Here is a 20,930-nt window from a genome sequence, read left to right on the forward strand (position 1 = left end):
GCGGAGAGAAAGATGTCTAATCATCGCCCAACCTTTGAAAAGTATCCCGAGCAAATCGAGTTTGTCTAAGACGCATCCAGTATTTAACATTTAATGGGAGCTGATCCGTTCAACGCACCACATGCCGCGGGTAAATGGATCCTTCCCCTTTAAGGGTCTGTTGACGTTAGGTGAAGGAGAAAAACAGTTGTTATGATTCAGAAACTCAGGATGAACCCAATTAATCAATGCTGAGATGATTTGAATCATGTGGCAAATGCTTGGTCACCTCTCTGATATCCTACCCCCGTCCTTGGGAAGACGCAGACATGATTGATGTCACCTGTGACCACTACGACTCCAGGCCAGACCCCTCCCCTCCTTTCCTAAACCCGGCAGACAGAGAAACAAATTAGATCCAAAGACCCGGGATCAGTTTCAGAGGGGACAGGCCTCCGGTTGGGGAGGGGGTGGTCTCTGGGGGGTGCCTGGCCTGGTCTGTCTGTCACAGGCAGGCAGAAGATAGAGGCCAGACCATATGGGGGTGGCGGAGGGGAGGCCCGCTCAGGGATGGGGTGGTCAGGGCCTCCGAGCCTGGAGCACGCCTGTATCTTTGAGGGCTTTAAAAAAAAATTTTTTTTTAGTGTAAAAATAATTGCTCAGGCTTCCCCTGCCTCTTAGAATTACATTCAGGCGTGTCTGCCCTGAGCCTCAACTGGGAGGAAATGAGGTTCACGAGGGAGAGGGTAGGAGAGAGTGCTCATCAGAGTTATTTTGATTGCTTTGAAAGTCTCTGCTTGTTACACACACACACACACACACACAATTGCCTTTTCCCTGGAAGCCTCTATTGATACAAATCTGCCCTCATTGATACGACTCTCCAGCCAGGTCAGCTCCACATGTCCATTTTCTTAATTCCTTTTTTTTTTTTTTGTAGTCACACCTCGAGGCATGTGGGATCTTAGTGCCTAGACCAGTGATCAAACCCTAACCTTGTGCAGTGGAATCGCAGAGTCCTAACCACTGAACCACCAGGGAATGCCCATCCCCAGTTTTTACATCAGCCTCCTTTCCTTTCTTCCTCCCCCAGGAGACAATGGACCATAGGGAAGGGGCCACTTCTGCATTCTTAGATGCCTTGGTTTCTAAAATCAGACCCTCATATTCTCGAGGGATTCCTGTCTACACTCATGCACACATACATCCAAATCACTTCTGGGGTTTATGAACTAACCAGGAGGCCTGGTTGTCTCTTCCCCTCTTTTTCTATCTCCTTATTCTTTCTTTCTTTCTTTTTTTTTTTTTTTTTTTGCTGCACCTCAAGGCATGCAGGATCTTCATTCCCCGACCAGAGCATGGTCCCCGTGCCTCTTGAGTGAAAGTGCACAGTCCTAACCGCTGGTCCACCAGGGCAGTCCCTCCTTATCCATTCTTTTTGTTCTTTCCTCCCCTCTTTGGCTTTTATGTCCCCCTTCCTCCCCTACCACCCTACTTTCATTCATTCCACAAACATTTCCAGACCACTGTGGGCACCTCCAGGGGCTACGGGGAAGATGAGGAGATAAGGTCCCTACCTTCGGAGTGTGCAGGAGAGACGAGAAGATGAGAAAGCAGGGGTGCTCCATTTCCTCCTTTTTCTCACCTTGTCCCCAAAGTCTGTGCTGCAGCAGAGTTCATCAGCACCTCCAATCCCGCGTCTGGATTCTGACCTCAGAGTCTTTCCTGACGCCAGCCTTCGATGGGGAGCACCGCCCCTGAGTCCTTGTGGATAATTCACTTTCCCTTCCTGAGATGTCTCCCCATGATGTCTTCCGGAACCTTCTAGCCATCGTCCAGCTCTTCTTTCTGCCAAGTCACTGGAAATACAAGACAACCAGAACTTCACTTACCTTGTCCAGACTGGATCCCAGGGATCCAGCCCCTAGCTCGGTGCCCGGCACGCCATAAGTGGTCCAAATACCTGCTGAATAAACAGCATGAAGAGGGCTGCACCCGCTTTCCACTCGACATCACCTGACTGACTCTACAGTGTGCTCATTTTTCCAAACAAATAATTACATCTAGTCTCCTTCCAGAAAGCATTTCAGATTGTTTGCAATGCAGATCCCCAGGCCCCTAAAGAGGTGGATTCCTTAACCCAGGGGTGGGGCCCTGGGAACCATCCCAGGGAACTCTGATGCAGACCCTCCTCAGACCACCCTTTGAGACGCTCTACGGTGGACAATGGGGAGCCATTGAAGGTGTGGGAGAGAGAGCAGGACTTGGCAGGTTTTAAGAAGGTCCTGGAGGCTGCAGTCTAGCAGAAGTGGCAGACGGGGGTGGCGTGGGGGCGATAATTAGGAGATGGAAGTTCTAGAACTCTGTTGAGTGCTTAGGCACAAAAATCTTCTTAGAAGGGGGTTTAGGGCACTCAGAGCATGTTTATTTGGGGGTATTTGAGGAGAATTCACATGGGATTTCCAGGAGGCTCCCCGGGTTTCTTTCACCTCTGCCTGGGAGAAAAGGCCATTAAAATCCAGAAACTGGCAGGTCTCAAGTGGCGAACTGGCCGAATTCTTGAAGAAAGTTTGAGAAAAGAAAGATGAGCCCCCTTTTCCTTCTTCATTTCCTGCCCCCCTCCATTTCCGAAAGCCCCTTAGCAGCACCCCCACACCTCCTCATGCAGCAGCCCCCGCCCCAACCTGTAGGGTCTGGAGGGACCAGGCTCCCAGCTTCTGCCCTCCCAGGGTTCTCAGAACAGCATCTGGCGCGGACCCTGGGCTCTGGCCGGCGGCATCTGTTTGCAATGTTTGAGTCAGTAGTTTTATTTCTGCTCGGCAGTATAATATAAACTATCCTGTTACACGGCAGGCAAACTGGGCGCAGAGCCGGCCGCTCTGTAGTCCTGCAGCAGGACCAGAGCAGAACTTAAATGAGCTGGTGGGCTCGGGCAAGGCCCCTGGAGCAGCCCAGAGGAAATGGCTGGTCTTTGGAAAGTTCTCCCCAGGCTGGGCCTCTGCCGTTGGAATCCCAGGGCAGTTGCTGGCTGACCCCGGAAATCTGCACCACCCACGACACCCATACTCGCAAGCACACACAAATCTCCCCCTCTTGCCCACTTCCTGAGGCTGCAGAGATAGGCTACAGCTATCTGCTCCAGGGGTGGATATTAGCCAAAAGCTTGACTTCTGCTCTTTTTTTTTTTTGCCTTACCTCGAGGCATGCAGGATCTTAGTTCCCCAACTAGGGATCAAATTGGAGCCCCCTGCCGCCTCAGAACAGTGTCTTAACCACTGGATTTCCAGGTAAGTTAAAAGCTTGACTTTTGGAGTCAGCCTGCCTTGGCATGAATTCTTCCGGCCATACTATTTGGGGCACAAGCTTTCAGCTCCCCGGGTCTCAGTTTCTGCATCTGTACAATGGGACTCATGATCAACCCTTCCACGTAATGGGGCTGTTTTGAGCAGTATCTGCAAAGCACTTGGCAAAGCACCCCAGTGTGGTGGGCACTCAATAAACATTCGCTGTTACCCAATCAAATCTGCCTCCAATGTTGGAGACCCATTCAATCACTATTCAATCACTAGGACGTATGAAGTGAAATGAAAAGAAAGACCTAACCGGCATTGGAAGCAGGCACTGAGTTTGATCATTACCCTCAGCCCAGTTGGACGGATGTGCACGCCCTCCCGAGATGCTGGGGCAAGTACCGGGTTGGCCAAAAAGCCGGTTCAGGTTTTTCCATACCATCTTACAGGAAGACCTACATGAACTTTTGGGCCAATCCAAAGTAAAAGGCAATCCAACTTCTCCCCCACTTCTCACAGGATCCCCTTTGGGGGAGGGGGTGCTCCCAACTTGGGAGGAGGGGACAATCTCCTATGTCTGACTTCCCCAGAGAAGCAGATATGGGGGGCAGTCCTGAGACTTGATGGAGGGACAGGACCCTCAGTCCTCTGAATCCCTGTATCAGTCGGGAGGCTTTGGGGATGAAGAAAGAAAAAATCTATACTCTGAGAGGGGCTTCCCAGGTAGCTCAGTGGTAAAGAATCCACCTGTCATACAGGAGATGCAGGTTCAATCCCTGGGTTGAGAAGATCCGCTGGAGAAAGAAATGGCAATCTACTCCAGTATTCTTGCTGGGGAATTCCCATGGACAGAGGAGCCTGGCAAGCTACAGTCCATGGGGTCGCAGAAGAGTCAGACACAACTTAGTGACTAAACAACAACGAACATACCTGGGGAGGCCCCTCACCTGGACTAAGGTGGGTGCTATTAGCCCTGAGGGCAGTGGGGGGCTGGACCTCTCTACCACACCACAGACCTTGACCCTGGACATTTTGAAAGACAGAGGGACAGTCCCCATGCCCAGGGCCCCAGCAGCCTCCCTGGCACAGTTGTCTACAGAGGAAGACTGAGAGATCCCTTTCATTGTCTTGTTTTTCTATCTTTCGTGTTCAGTCGCATCCAACTCTACAACCTCAAGGACTGCAGCCCACCAGGCTCTTCTGTCCATGGGATTTTTCAGGCAAGGATTCTGGAGTGGGTTGCCATGTCCTCCTCCATTTTCTTTAATAGAAAATTTCCTACTCCGTTTTCTATCTTTAATGCAGAGTCTAACACTTTGCATGTAACAGATTCTCAACAAATACTGAATGTGAATTCACATGTGTATGCTGCAGTGAGTATTGTGTGTGCGTGTGTGTGTGTGTGTGTGTCTGGTGAGCTTCCAGGAGGGCGTGTGCAAACATACGTGATGAAGATGCTTGTATCTTGGGCAGGTTGCATGACCCTGTTCACACTTGTGTGTGCAGGCAAGGGCGTCCCTGAAGCTGGACATAAAATCCCTAGAGGACCTGAGGAGTGTCCCCAAGACCCTGCCTGGGGACAGACACACCCTCAGATGCCCACCCCAGAGGTGGCAGGATGACATTTAAAAATCGAGGATAGGGTATGCTGGGGTTGGCAGGTCATTTAAACCACTGACAGAAAACACTTTATCTGGAAAAGAAACTAACCCCTAAAGACCCTTATGCTGGGACCTGGAGTGGGCAAATGTCCCCTCACCCTGGACCAATCAGGCCAGGACAGCCAAGGACCCACGGCACAGTAGACCTCAGATCCCTGCAGCCATGCTGAATTTGCGTCAATGCGGTATTCTGTCCCCTGTTGGCTACAAGTCTCATGACCGGTTGGATCACTGGTCTCTGCTCCGTGTCTGTCTCTCCGTCTTTGTCTCTTTGTTCTCTCCAGGTCTGTTTGTTTCTCCCACTCACAATGTCTGTCTATCCCTGTATCAATTCTGGGTCTTCATTTTCTCTCCACTGTCTCTCTCCCTGCCTCTCTTGGTTTATGCTTCCTTATCCGTCTCTCCGAGTCTATTTCTCCGTCTCTCCCTCCCTGAGTCTCTCTCCTCTCTGCTTTCTCTCTACCCAGTGTTTATATGCGTCAGTATTCTTCCGTGTGTTTCTCCTTCCATCCACCACCCTCTCAGCCTGCCTCCCTCTCTCCTCTGTGCGTTTCTCTCTCCCGATCTCGGCGCGCTCATCTCTGCCCCCTCAGCCTGGGTCTCTCTTCTGTGTGGGTTTGTGTCTCTGCATCTCCCTGCGGCCCCCGCCCCTCCCCCGTGCCTCCCTGGGAACCCGCCTCACCACGCGTGCCTGGGGATCGTCACTCAGCGGCCCTGCCCGATCCAGCGCGCGGGGGCCCCTTTGTTCGCAGCTCCCTCCTCCTACACTCCCCCCACCCCCGCATCGCCCTTCAGGCCCTGCTTTCCCTTCCTTCTTCCCAGCCCAGGAAAGCTGGGCCATCTCTCCAGCCCACGATGCGGAAAAATGCGCCGCCGCCCCGGGAGCGCCAGGGCACAGGGAGGCTGAGTCTGGACCACCCCGACGACCATTGTGGGGGAAGGGAGGCGCCATGAAGGAGACACCCCACCACCAGCGCTTCCTCTGCCCCAGTCCCTCGGTACAGGGAAGCGGGGAAAGGCTAGTTCCAGGCCTTCTTTGGCGAGATCTCACCCTTGACTCCCACCCTGACTCCATCCCTGATTCGAGTGGTCTTGACCAAGCAGAGCCCCTCTCTGGGTTTGTAAAATAATACCCCAGGCCTCATCTGACTCTAACGGAAGGCACAATGGTTCTACCCACTGCCACCTACCCCTGCCTCCAGCCACCCTCGGTGGAGTGTCGGGTTCCCTGTGTAGTTGATACATTGACGGAAACCTGCGTCCCAGGATCCTCGCATCAGCTGGGTCCTCAGGCTGCCTCCATACGCCTCCCTGGGCACTAGCACCCACCTTAGCACACACCTTATCCTCCCAGCTCCTGGAACAGAATAGGAAAGTCTGAGATCTCTGTAATGAAATACTCTGCTGCCTCAGGGAGTCACCAGGAATGGAGATACCAACATAAATCAGCCCCCAAAGCAGCCATCAGCACCTTTCTGGGGCTGTGGATCACAGCCTAAGGAATAGCCCTCGATCCGGGAACAACCCACTTCCTGGGTGTTCTGTGTCCCAGGTGTCTTTGGGTGTCTGTGATCACATCAAGGATGATCCAGTTCAGTGTCAGATTTAGGGCAAGGAGATGGGAATTCTCTCCTCCGTCACAGTGCCTGCTCCCTTGACGTCCTCTCTCTGCCCTCTATTTTTTTTATTTATTTTTTAATCTTTTGGCTGCCCTACGTGGCATGTGGGATCTTAGTTCCCCAACCAGGGATGGAACTCTCGGCCCCTGCATTGGAAGCACAGATTCGTAACCACTGGACTGCTGGGGAAGTCCGTCTGCCCTCTATTTTTACCTGTCTGTCTCTGGGCCACTTACTGGCCGAGCACCTTGAGCAAATGTCTTCACGTCTCTGACTCTCAATGGTATACAGTAAATTGCAATACAGCTGACTTACTGTGCTGCTAGAAAAAGTGTAGCTCTAGCACTAATAATAATAATAGAAGGGAGAAGAGGGGAGGCTGAGGAGAGGAGGGGTGTACCATGTCTATGTGGGCCTTAAATATTCACAGAAGTCACTCTGGCTGGATATACATGCAACCATTAGCACACAGAGCTACTGGGTCTTAGAGACCCTCCAGGCCAAAGCTAATTACTCCAGCCCAGACCTTCACCCTTCAGCCTCACCCTGCCCCCCAATACACCCTTGGCTCAGTGGTCCCAAGGGCAGGAGGCCTCAGAGGAATCCCATCACTGGGATTAGAACCCACTTCTCCTGTAGAAGCCCATATACTCCATCCTTGGGCTGTGATCAAGAAGCCTTTGGGGAACCTCCCTTGTGGTGCAGTAGTTAAGACCCCATGCTTCCAATGCAGGGGACATATGTTCAATTCCTGGATGGGGAACTGAAGTCCCACATGCTGCATGATGAAGCCAAAAATTAAAAAAAAAAAAAAGAAGAAGAAGAAGAAGAAGCAGCCTTTGGGCTGTCAAAGAAAGAGCATTTCTTCAGGCATCCAGGGAGCACCCCACTGCCACCCCCTCCCCAAAAGCATGGGGAGCCTGCTTTCCTAGAACCCTGGGATTGGGAACTCTATCTGCTTGGTTCTGAATCTGTTTTTTGGTTGTGACCTGATGAGTATCTACGAACATTATGATCACCGATGACTCAGCAATTGCACACTCTAACCCCTGTACCGCCATGATTTTGCAGTTGGAGTAACTGAGGCCCAGAGAGGTTGAGCAGCTTCCACAAAGTCACACAGTAAGCTGAAGACAAAAGGAAAAACCCAGGTCTGTCTCAGGCCCTTCCCTCGCTTCCTCCCTCAGTGCTATGGCAGGCACTGTGGTATGGGAAGGAGATCCTGAGGCCCAGAACCAGGGGGTTCCACCTCTGTTTACCCTCCTGACTCGATGTGGGATTGTAGGACATCCTCCGCCCCTCTCCAGGCCTGTTTCCCCACCTGGATGCCGGCTGCACCAACTGTCCTGAGATCCTTTCATTCTGTGCTGTAGCTCATTTCAGATAAAATCAGAACCTGCTTCTACCAGAATGTGCCACATTTACATGAAGGAGTCCCCACTAACAGCCTCCTTCCTACTGGAGGGTGTCTAAAGCCAGGAATTCACTGGCTATGTGACTCTGAAAAAAAAATGACTTAACTTCTCTGTGCCTTTTAAAGGGACTAGAACCATATATTATGCACAGCATAGTAAGTGCTCAATAAACAATGTCTGGTATCATTATTTTTACTCTGATTATCGACACCTGATCTCTGCTTCCCTTACTTTTAACGTCTAGACCTCCAGCCCTCAGCGGCCTCCACCACCAGCTCAGTCCTCAGACCACAGAGAGGTAGGTGAGAGACCGTGGGTGGAGAGCCCGCAGTGTAGACTTGTGCCGCTGGCGAACCGCCCAGAGCCACAGCTGTACACCCTAGTGGTGACCACCTTTGAAGTTACTGCCTTATGTAACCCTTGTTCCACCCCCATCCTCCTGTTTGCCTCAGCGTGACCCTGGGGAGGAAAATGCAGCCTAGGGTCAGTAATCCTGGGATTTCTTTCATGTGACTCAGAAGAGAGCTGGGAAAGGCTCTCCCAGAGGCAGGATACTGATGGTTAGGAGTGCCTACCTCTGAGTTCAACTCCTGACTCCGGTCTCCCTTGGTATGTGACTTGGGGCTGGTGACAACGTCTCTCTGCCATGACATTTTACTTTCATGTGTTAAGAACATAGTTCATACAGTCACTATGACAAACATTTGGGAGAAATGAAAAAGCCAGTGGCTTAGAATGCTGCCCTGCACAGAGTAGGTACTTAACAAAGGAAGGGCAGTTGTCTTAAGTAGTTACTAACGTAAGCCATAAGTCCAGAGAAGTATTGTTATGAAGAGGGTTCATTCAAACTAAGACATGAATCCCAACAGGGTGGGATGGGAAACCAACCTCAGCCTCAGTTTTCCTCATCTGTAAAGTGGGGATAATCCCACCTTGCCAGGAAACCAGCTGAAAATTGAAAGCAGGCTGTTAACAGAGAGAAGGTGCCAGTTTCCATCACCGCATCTCTAATCCCTGTCCCCCTCCTCTATCTTCACTCCCAAGACTTCGAATATGGATTGGGGGTGTTTACACACGCACACCATATCATATTCCTCAAAAAGAGGGGCCACGGGGCCAGTTATTCAAATATTTCCCTTCTCCCAGTCCATCCTTGCCCACCATCGATCGGAAGGCGTCTGCTGAAGGGCTCCAACCCGGCGGAACTCTCGGGGTAACCGCCTCCGCCCACACTCGCGGGTGTAGACCCTGATTCCCGGGGATGAGAGAGAGGAAGAATGTTTGTACAGCCTTCAAACGACTTGGCAGCCTGCAAGAGGGAAAAGGCTGCTCCGGGGAGAGTTCAAATTGAAATTACACGGAGGGAAGAACGTGCAGATCAGCTCTGAAGCTCATAAAACAGAGCGAGGTGACTGAGAACAAACACGCCTCCAGAAGGAAAATGGAAAAGTTCATAAAATGCACTTTTCAAAGCCTGGCAGAGATGGGGTAGGGGGGCCGCAGGGGAGCAGGGGAGCCAAGGCCCCGGGGCAAGGCCAAGGCCCCTCCGGCTGTTCAGACCTGGGGTCTGGGAGGGGGGAAAGTGGCCCAACCTCCATCTCCTCCAACTGGGGAGGTCAGAATTCTCTGGTTCCCTCTCCTTCCATGAGCTTGGCCCGCTGGAAACGAGAGGAGATGGGGAGAGTGGTCCGCTCTCGAACCCAAGCTGGGTCTGGGGTCCTGGGGAGGACCTTCCCCACTGGATGTTGCTGGCAGGGATGTAACAAAAGCTCAGTCCTGAAAGGCAAGCAGGAGGGAGAGCACTCCATCACTGATATTCACTGGAAATCGGGTCATTGTTTGGATTTTACTCAAAGAACATTTGGAACACAACATTGCAATTCAACTATACTTCAATAGAAAATAATTTTAAAACAAAGAGCACTTGGAATGCCTATTGAACCCTCCAGAGGCAAGAGAGCCCACCTCCCAACCCTCCTCCACCCCCCATCCTCCCATCCTCACCCTTTTCTTTCACCTGGGAGAAGGCCAGTGTCGACCTCTAACCCCCCCTGCGCTCCAGGACTGGGTCCCCGCCACCGTGCCAGGGCTCTCCGAGTCAGGGCCCCTGGGCTCAGCCTCCTGTGCAACTCATTAATTCTGCAAACATCCGGGTTATTCGCCGGACGCTTTAAGGAAAAGCCTGGAAGTTAACCTCACGCCCCTCTCGCACTGCCCGAAGGCACCGCCATTGGAGGATTCTCGGAAAAGATCAGTCGCCACAGCCCGGAATCCCAGCAGCCCCTCGCTCCTCGCCCCTCTCCGGCGGGATCTTGACACAGGGACTTTCTGTAACTTACGGGGAGCGCAAAGCCGGAAACTGGTCCTGATGCAGGACCCCGTAGCTTCCTAGGTGCTTCTACAACTTCCGGCCTCAGTGATCCCCAAGATGGGGAAACTGAGGTTCGGAGAGGTTAGGGTGCCCCCAAGACAAGCTGCCTGGACGAGGCGGAATCGGGCTGAACTGAGGGTTTTACTCGTTTCCAGTCCCGGCTGGGCGCGTTCCGAGCTGCCTTTCTGACCTCCCTGAACTGGATCGGCCCCGGGGTAGAGCCCGCAGACGGACTCGGCCTCCGACCTCAGAGGCCCTGTCGGAGAGCGCTCTGGTGTATTTCCCTGGTTGTCATCCTCCCCGGCGGCCTAAGTGGCCTGTTTCCCCACTCCTCTCCTGTCCCTCCCAGCCCTCCCACCCCGCCACTGAGTTTCCTACAGTTTCCTGGCCAAAGCCTCGTTTTTAGCAAAAGAACTCAAACCCTGCCTCTTCACTCCCAAGCCTGCGCCTGTATTCTTTCTACGGTTGGTTCTTCAACCTTAGCGAGCATCCCAGTCCCCCACAGGGCTTGTTGAAATCAGATTACCAGGCCCCCACCCTCAGAGGTCTGCGATGAGGCCTGAGAGCTTGCATTTCTGACAGGTTTGCTGGTGCTGGCCCCAGAATAGATTATGAGAATGACTGGAGAAGGAAATGACACCCCGTTCCAATATTCTTGCCTGGGAAATTCCATGGACAGAGGAGCCTGGCAGGCTACAGCCCATGGGGTCACAAAGAGTTGGATATGACTGAGTGGCTGAGTACACACAAACACACACACAGCTAGGAAAGACCTGGGTCTCCAGGACCATCACAGCCTAGAATGTGTGTCCACCTCAACACCTGCCTTTCAATGCTTTGGCCATGTTCCTGAAGCTGGGAGAGACCCAGTGCCCCAAACGCCCTACTTTCTGCACTGGAGTTTCCCCATCCCATCCCCCCAGCCAGCCTTTCCGAAGGCTCTGGAATCAGAGCTTAGGGGTCTCAGATTCTGGCAGGTTCCACCGTGTAGGCTCAAGAGGGATACCTGTCCAGCTGACGGAGGAGGGGCAAAGGATCTCGGCCTTCTAGGATTTCCCCGGTGGCTCAGCAGTAAAGAATCCACCTGCAAAGCAGGAGCCACACAAGACGCAGGTTTGACTCCTGGCTCGAGAAGATCCCTGGAGGAGGGCATGGCAACCCAGTCCAGTATTCTTGCCTGAAGCATCCCATGGACAGAGGAGCCTGGCGGGCTACGGTCCATGAAGTCACAAAGAGTCAGACACGACTGAAGTGACTTCGCACACATACACACGCGCAGGCACAGCCCTAGCCACACTTGGAAGAGACCTGTCACCCAACTGATAGCGGGTCAGGGAAGAACCAAAGGGACCCCTGTCTTACAACCTCCAGGTAATTGTGGGACCCAGGCTTCTGTATTCAAACTCTTATTTTGTCCCCAAGTTCTGCACACAGCTCCGTGTTCCTGGGCCATGTCGTAAAAAGATTTACAAGACGATGTAAAACTGGCAGTAAAAACAATTAACTTTAATGGCACCTCGGGTGGGTGGCTGGGTGGGACGGAGGGAGGGCCCAGCGCTTCCTCCTTTCCTGACCGGGAATCCAGGTGAGAGAGAGGAGCTGCTTGCTGTCAGACAACCCTTTGGGTTCCGAGGTTCGAGGTTAAATCAAGAAGAGGACTGGACTAGGGGGCCAGAGGAGAAGGGTTCAAGTCCCACTTGACTTGAGCAATCCCAAACATGCCTCTTAAGCACTCTAACACTCAGTCTTCTCATCTATTAAATGGGAATTTGTCCGGTAGAAATGTGTAAAGGGGAAAAGAAAAAAAAAAACACTTATCAAATGGGAAGCTGTAAAAAGAAGTAAATCTATCAAGTCTCCTTCTCCGGGTTGTGAGAATGGCAAATGAGATATATTTGGAAGAGCCTCCCATATACCTGATGTTTGGATGTATTTATTAAGCCTGTATGTGAGTGTGCCTGTGTAATCAATGTTAGTTTCCTGAGGACCCAGGCTCCCCAGTTATAAAATGAAGCGGAAAGACTGGCCCATGACAGAGGCCAGAACTCCCTGGTTCAGAGTCCCCACTTAACCAGAATCACTTACATGTAGATTTCCTGCTAAAATTGACCTGCTTGTCCAGCCAGTGACCTCGGAAGCGACCCCATGCTCAAGCAGCCTGCAGCTCCAGGCTTTGAAAGTGACCTGGATTTCTAGAAAACTGGCAAGGAAATGAGAGTGCCTAAGGGGGCGGTGGGGGAGGGTCTCCGCCTCCCCTGTGCCCTGGTCCAGTCCGGAAAAACTTAAATCTGCAGATCTCCCTGGCCTGGAGATAATTAACTGTCCGTTGCGGAGAGACCTCTGTGTCTGTGTGTGGCCCTCACCAGGACCAGTGAGAGATGCCCCAGCGGAGGGTGGTCCCAGGGAAGGAAGACACCCACCAGCCTGTTTCTCTGTTCTGGGGAATCAGCAGGCGAAGGGGAGATGGAAGGTAAACTCACCCTCCATTCTCCTCTCCCAGGGGCCAACTCTCCACGCTGCCTGACGCCCGCACTCCTCTCTAGGACCTCTTTGGTTCCCATCCGTGAGGCCCCCGGCTTTGCCCCTCTCTGGGTCAGCTGCCTAAGGTCATGTCAGCGCCCTGACTTGCTTTGGAATGAAACCACTGTCATCAAGGAAGCCATCTGACATCAGAGTTTGTACCCTGCCTTGGCCTCTGGATGTGAGTGTGCCCAGTCTCTCAGTCATCTACGACTCTTTGTGACCCCAAGGACTGCAGCCTGCCAGGCTTCTCTGTCCATGGGATTTTCTGAGCAAGAATAGTCCTCCAGGGGAGCTTCCTGACCCAGGGATCAAACCCCGGTCTCCTGCATTGGCAGATGGGTTCTCTGCCACTGAGCCACCTGGAAAGTCCTCACCTCTAGGTCCCCAGCAGCAAGTCGGTGCCCAGTTGCATTTATTTTGCATCTTTCTCCCCCAGCAGATGTATTTTCCCCTGTTAATTTCAGGCAGTGTTTTTAAAAAAATGTTATAAAGTTGGAATGATTGGGAATTCCCTGGCAGTCCAATGATTAGGATTCTGAATTTTCACTGCCAAGAGTCTGGGCTCAATCCCTGGTTGAGGAACCAAAAATTTAAAAAGAGGGAATGATGACCTAGAGTTAGTTGGTGTGATGGTTAATTGTGTGTGTGTGTGTGATGGTTAATTTTATGTGTCAATTTAACAGGCTAAGGGATACCCAGAGAGCTGATAAAACATTACTTCTGGGTGTGTCTATGAGGGTGTTTCTGGAAGAGATTAATATTTGAACCAGTGGACTGGGTAAAGTAGTTGGCCCTTACCAGTGTGAATGGGCTTCGGCCAATCCGCTGAGAGCCTGAATAGAACAAAAAGGTGGAAGAAGGGCAAATTTGCTCTGTGTTTGAACTGGGGCATTTGTCTTCTCCTGTCCTTGGTCACTGATGCCCTGGTTCTTGGGCCTTTGGACTGGGACTTACATCATTGCCCCCCACCCCCACATCCCCCGATTCTCAGACCTTTGGACCTGGACTGAATTACACCACCGTCATTACTGATGTTCATTGAACTGGGGTTGATTTCCTGCCACTATATATATATGTGTGTGTGTGTGTGTGTGTATAATGGATACATTTCTATCTCAGAGTGATTTTTTTATTGTTATTTTTATTTATTTATTTATGGTTGTGCTGGGCCTACTTTCTCTAGTTGCAGCAGAAGCGGGGGCTACACTCTAGTTGGGGTGCACGGGCTTCTCATTACGGTGGTTTCTCTTGCTGCGGAGCACAGACTCTAGAGCATGGGCTTCAGTAGTTGCAGTTCATGGGCTCTAGGGCGCTCAGGCTTGGAAGTTGTGGCACACAGGCTTAGTTGCCCTGCAGCATGTGGGATCTTCCTAGACCAGGGGTTGAATTCATGTCCCCTGCTTTGGCAGGGAGATTCTTTACCACTGGACCACCAGAGAAGTCCCACAGAGTGATTTTGATTGGGGTATCCGTAGGGTGGCCTATTCAATAAACATCCTCAGCAGAGTAAGCAGAAGTAGGGGATGACTTTCCTCTAGAAATGCTCTAGTCTTGTTTCTGCACTGTGCATCCCAGTTTGATTTTAGACCTGCGTTCTATTCTAGCAAGTGATGCAGGCTACTCTAAGACTACAAGACCAATGGTCATGCAAGACCATTCAGCTTCCATGTGATCCTCTTGTTCTAGGTGTTCAGTCTTAACACAGTCTTACTTGGAACCCAGTTGCCATGATGTGAGGAAGCCCAAGCTGCAGGAAGATGCCATGTGGAGTTGTTCCAATCAACTGTCCCTGGTGAGTCCAGCCTTTGAGTCACCCAGCTCCGGTGCCAGACAGGTGAGTGAAGCAGCCTTTGATGTTTCTGGGCTCCTAGATGTTCAGATGACTCCCAACCATTCAGGTCATCCAAGCTAAGGCTTCAAACATGATGGAGCAGAACCAGGCCAAAGTTCTGACCCACAGAATATGTGAACATAATAAAGCAGTTGCCTATTAGCCACTAAATTTGGGATAATTGGTTAGGGAGGAATAGATAACCATGTAATTGTACAATGCCTTTCATCAGTCTAAGCCTCAGTTTTCCCATCTGCAAAATATGGATAGGAACACCTTTCAAAGGTGATCTTGGGAGTGAATGTGCTCATACAAATAGCAGGTACATAAGCCCATTGGGTTTAAGAGATTAAAACTGTTCAACCCAGAGGGTGGGAGCACAGATGGGCACCCTGAGATTCTCAACACCCAAAGTACCTACCCCCTTTTGCCATATGCAGTCAGTGGTTCAGCTAGCTCCCATATCCAAAAAGGACCCCCCAAAATGTACACATCCTGCCACCATCAATCTCTCTTTCTATGCCAATGAAAGAATTTCCAGAAAGCAAGACTGCCAACAGCAGAAATAAATCACAACTGGGCAGGGGAGATGAAAATAGCCAAAGAGAAACAGTGTAGCAAAAATCTCTCCCCTTCCCATCCCTCCTCTAAACCAATACCAATCTGATTATTCAGCTGCCACTATGAATAATGAAGCAGCCACATGGCATCCCTGAAGGCCGAGGAGGAAAGGAGACGGAAACCACTCAGCCTGAGAAGCACAAAAAAGAAAGCCAAGAGGGGTACCCCTCCCTAGGACTGAGGGAAGGAAAAACAAGGTCCATCCTCATGGTCATCGGCATAACACTTTGTTACGTGATGTTCTTACATCCATTATTGAAAACGCAGTCTTAACCCCTGGAACACCAGGGAAGTCCCACTTACATCCATTATTGCATGCGACCTACTGAGAAAGCCCAAGAAGTTGACTGAGATGATGTAATCCATCCCCGTTGAAAAGATACAGGGTGTGATACTCAGAAAAGAATTCCGGTGTAATGGGAAGAGCACCCTGTTTGGAGGGAGAAGGGGATGTGCTAGTTTGTTTTTAATTGTTTGTTTGTTTCTGGTTGTGCTGGTCTTCGTTGCTGCAAGGTTTTTTCTCTGGTTGTGGAGAGTTGGGCTCAGCGTGCAGGCTTCTCATTGCGGTGGCTTCTCTGCTTGTGCAGCACAGGCTCTAGGCTCACTGGCTTCAGCAGCTGCAGAGTGCACGTTTTGTAGTTGTGGCTTATTGGCTCGCAGCATGTGGGTTCTTCCTAGGCCAAGGATCAAACCTGTGTCACCTGCATTGGCAGGTGGATTCCCAGCCATCAGACCACCACAGAAGTTCTGAAAATATGATATTTTTGAAAATAGGTCCAGTGGGACTCTTGCCTGCTATATCCTTGCACCTGGAATAGTGTTTGGTACCTGAGAGATGTTCAGTAAATAATTGTGGAATGAATAAATTGGGCTGTTGGAGAAGGTTTCTTACAGGAGATGAGCTCAAAAGCTGAGGTTTAAAGGATGAGTAAGACACAAATAAAGAAAAGAGGGCTAGGGATCTAGGAAGAGGGTAGCCCCAGTGCTTCTTGCCTCCTGGAATTCACACCATGTAGAGTCTTCTCCCACATCAAATAGGGCCAACCTGCTTCAAGACTAGAATATGGCAGAAAGAATGGACCGACCATGTCTTCCAAGGGTAGGTCATAAAAGACATGGTAGCTTCTACCTCACTCCTTCTTAAATCCCTCACCCAGAAGGAAGCTGCCGATTGTCATAAACACAAATAAGCAACCCATAAAGAGTCTCAAATGGAGGGAAACTGAGGTCCCTCCAACCAACAACCAATGCCAATTTATCATTTGTTTGAATGAGCCATTTTGTAATTGGATCCTACTGCCCCAGTCAAGCCTTCCAATGATTGCAGCCTCAGCAGACATGGTAGCTGCAACTTCAAGGGATCGTTTTTTTTAAAATATTTATTTGGCTGCCTTGGGTCTTCGTTGTGTAATGCAGTATCTTTCGCTGTGGCAGAGACTTTATAGTTACGGCGTATGTGCTCAGCAGTTGTGGCAGCAATAACTAACTGATACAGTGCTCACTATTGAAGTGGGAAGGGTCGGGGGGGGAGAAATGACCTTTATCTATGTGGGAAAGAGAAGCATGAGATGATGACCAAGGGCTTAGCAAAGACCAAATCATGGAAAACCTTGCTAGGCACATGGAGGGATCGAAATTGCCATGAAAAGTTACAGAAGAATTTTTGGTAGGGGAGTAACCTGACCTAGATTTATACTCTCAAGATCCCTATGGCTGGTATTCTGAGAACAGAGAGGAGAGAAGCAGGAGAAACCAGGAAACCATATGGGAACCAACTCCATCACTTACTGGCTGCATGACCTTGAGCAAGTTTATCTCAAAACCTCAGTCTCTTCATCCAAGTGGGTGTCATGGTCTTAGACTTGCTAGCAAAGATATTGAGATGATATATATCAAGTGCTTCCCGGGGTGCCCGGCTTGCATTACATGTTTCTGCAAATCTTAATTCATCCCCACTCCCCACCCCTCCTGCAAAATCCAGTTCCATCAGGTATCCCTAGAGTATAGAATTTGTGTTCTAGTCCTATACACTGACAGATTACAGAACAGTCAACGAGACCAGCCATCACCACCATGCTGGGTGCCTTCCGAGTGCCTGGCACTGTGCCAACGTCTCTCCTGTGCTATCTCACCCGTCCTCCCCATCATGCTCTGAGGCCAGTAATTACTATCACAGCGTTAACCTCAGAGCCTCTGTGCTCTCAGATTCCCATGACGTCACATCACAGAGCGGGTCTCAGCTGTCACTTCCAGTCCCATAGCAAAGAGGCCACAGATACACGGGCTGCCCGAGAGACAGCAAGCACTGGAGGAAATCTGGGTCTAAGATACAGAATTCCGCTCCTTGAATGGACCCTGGAAAAAGAAGACCCTGCCTCCATGACCTGCCTGAGCTGGAGCTCATCACGTCCTCACTCTGATGTCCCCAGCTGGACTTACCCGTCCTGCCAAAGGCAGTGGAGCACAATGGTTAAGAGTGCTTGCTAGCGTGTAGGACTGGAGGGGTTGTATTGATACAATCTCTCAATGCCTCATTTTCCCCATCTGTAAAACGGGGATAAAGGCCACACACCCCTTTTTAGGGCTATCCTACGGAAGAAGTTGTTTGTATTTTTGAGATACTTGGACCCTGACTGTTTCCATTGTTTCCCCATCTATTTGCCATAAAGTGATGGGACCAAATGCCATGACCTTAGTTTTCTGAATGTTGAGTTTTAAGCCAACTTTTTCAGTCTCCTCTTTCACTTTCATCAAGAGTCTCTTTAGTTCTTCTTTGCTTTCTGCCATAAGGGTGGTGTCATCTGCATATCTGAGGTTATTGATATTTCTCCCAGAAACAGTGAGAGACTTTATTTTTTGAGGATCCAAAATCAATGCGGATGGTTACTGCAGCCATGAAATTAAAAGATGTTTGCTCTGTGGAAGAAAAACGAGGAGCAACCTAGACAGCATATTTAAAAGTAGAGACACTACTTTGCCAACAAAAGTCCGTCTAGTCAAAGCTATGGTTTTTCCAGGAGTCATGTATGGATGTGAGAGTTGGACTATAAAGAAAGCTGAGCGCCGAAGAATTGACGCTTTTGAACTGTGGTGTTGGAGAAGACTCTTGAGAGTCCTTTGGATTGCAAGGAGATCCAGTCAGTCCTTCCTAAAGGAAATCAGTCCTGAATATTCACTGGAAGGACTGATGCTAAAGCTGAAGCTCCAATACTTGGGCCACCTGATGCAAAGAACTGACTCATTGGAAAAGATCCTGATACTGGGAAAGAGGGAGAGCAGGAGGAGAAGGGAGTGACAGAAGATGAGATGGTTGGATGGCATTACTGACTCGACGGACACGAGTTTGAGTAAGCTTCAGGAGTCGGTGATGGACGGAGAAGACCGCCGTGCTGTGGTCCATGGGGTCGCAAAGAGTCGGACACGACTGAGCGACTGAACTGAACTGGACCCTGACAGCCACTGCTCTGTGGGTAAGCTGGCTGGCTCTTCCATTGTGAAATCTTCAGTGGAACACAGATTAACCTGGTGGGGAGGAGAGGAAGGCACTCAGAAGAAAGTGAGCTGCTTTTTATTTTGTTTAATGCATTTTTAATTGAAGTCTGCTTAATTTACAAAGTTATAATAGTTTCAAGTGATTCACTTATACATATATTTATTGGGTTGACCAAAGAGTTCACTTGAGTACATGGGGGAAGGAGACGGTAGGACGAAAGGAGAGAGAAGCATGAAAACATATATGTTACCATATGTAAAACAGATAGCCAGCGGGAATTTGCTGTACGATGCAAAGGAGCTCAACCCGGTGCTGTATGAAAACCTCGAGGGGTGGGAGTGAAGTTCAAGAGGGAGGGGACATACGTGTACTTATGGCTGATATATGTCGATGTATGGCAGAAACCAACACAACATTGTGAAGTAATCATTCTTCAATGAAAAATAAATAAATTGTTTTAAAAAAAAAAAGATATTGAGGATAGTTCCCTGTGCTATACAGGAGGTCATTGTTGTTTACCTATTTTACATACACCCATGTGTATATGTTAATCCCAAACTCCCAGTTTATCTCTGCTCCAAAAGTGAACTGCCATATGGCAGGAAAGACAGGTTGGGTATGCGCTGTACACAAGTGTAGGACAAGAAAGCAGGTTTGCAATCCCAGCAAAACTGCACGTGAGACAGTCAAGAGAGACCCAGTTCTAGACCCGAGAGGGCTCCTAGCTGGCTTTCTTCTTCCACATGCCATTTGCTTGCGTGCTCGCTTCTTGTGTTCACGGAGTGACACTGCATTGTTGCCACAGCCAGGAGGGCATGCGTGTGCCTTTGTTCCCCACTGGGAATGCAGGCCAGGCTTCGAATGAAGTCTTCATTGTTCCAGATCACAAAGCGCTGATTATCAGCAATCTGAACCATAAGAGGTTCAGCCTTTTATTAGCTATAAAATAATAATAATAATTCTAGGACCTACTATATAGCACAGGGAACTGTCCTCAAAATTTTGTAATAACCTACCAGGGGAAAGAATCTGAAAAAAACTGGATACATAAGTATATATGACTGGATCACTTTGCTGTACACCTGAAACTAACCCAATACTGTAAATCAACTATACTTCAATAAAATTTATTAATTTTTAAAAGAATTTCAAAAATAGAAAATAATAATAATTTGTTGCTTTCAAATTGTGGTGCTGGAGAAGACTCTTGATAAGCCCCTTGAAGTGCGAGGAGATTAAACCAGTCAATCCTAAAGGATATCCACCCTGAATACTCATTGGAAGGACTGGTGCTGAAGCTGAAGCTCCAATACTTGGGCCACCTGAGGTGAAGAGCTGATTGTTTGGACCCTGATGCTGGGAAAGATTGAAGGCAGAAGGAGAAGGGGATGGCAGAGGATGAGATGGTTGGATGGCATCACTGACTCAATGGACATGAACTTGAGCAAACTCTGCAAGATAGTGGAGGACAGGGAAACCTGACATGCTGCAGTCCACGGGGTGGTGGAGAGTCAGACACGACAGAGCAACTGAAGAAAAACAACAACAACAAAGACATTGTTATAGGCTCAGTCACTTGTTCCCCCACCACCAATTTCCTGCGGTGAAACCCTAACTCCTAGGACCTCAGAATATGACTGTACTTGGAGACAAGGTGTTTAAAGAGGTGATTAAGTTAAATGAGGTCTTCAGGGCAGATGCTAATCCATACAGATGGTGTTCTTAGAAAAGAGTTAAGGTCACCAGGGCACCTGGGCTTAGAAGATGAGAAGGCAGACACCTGGAAGCCAAGGAGAAAAGCCTCAGGAAACTGAGCCAGGCACACCTTGATCTTGAACTTCCAGCTTCTAGGACTATGAGAGAATAAGTCTCTCTTGATTAAGCCACCCAGGTTGTGGTATTTTGTTATGATAGCCCAAGCACACTGGCTATCATAACACAATACACTTTTTTTTTTTTTTGGTTGCATCCTGTGGCTCGGGGGGATCTCAGTTCCCAGACCAGGGAGCAAACCCAGGGCACTGCAGTGAAAACCCGGAGTCCTAACCACTAGACCACCAGGGAGCTCCCCTTTTTAATTTCATTTTCAACTTCTATTTCATGAATACAATTTTTAAAAATACACTA

General features: G+C 49.7%; 1 protein-coding gene across 6 annotated transcripts in view; it reads right to left on the reverse strand.

Moving 5' to 3' along the window:
- LOC120871593 overlaps positions 1–20,930 on the reverse strand; it is a 277,052-nt gene that overhangs the window by 216,288 nt on the left and 39,834 nt on the right. For 4 of the 6 annotated variants that reach the window (XR_005723067.1, XR_005723063.1, XR_005723061.1 and 1 more), the window contains one exon: positions 1,557–1,838. Coding sequence is in view for 1 of the 6 variants with exons in the window: in XM_040251640.1 (XP_040107574.1) it covers positions 1,557–1,838 (282 nt within the window). In the remaining 5 variants the exon portion in view is untranslated. Of the gene's footprint in view, positions 1–1,556; positions 1,839–2,432; positions 3,162–20,930 lie in introns of those variants that run through there. The other 2 variants (XR_005723066.1, XR_005723064.1) reach the window with 2 other exon arrangements.

This window comes from Oryx dammah, unplaced genomic scaffold (assembly GCF_014754425.2).
Source record: "Oryx dammah isolate SB20612 unplaced genomic scaffold, SCBI_Odam_1.1 HiC_scaffold_12, whole genome shotgun sequence".
NCBI classification, from domain to species: Eukaryota; Metazoa; Chordata; class Mammalia; order Artiodactyla; family Bovidae; genus Oryx; species Oryx dammah.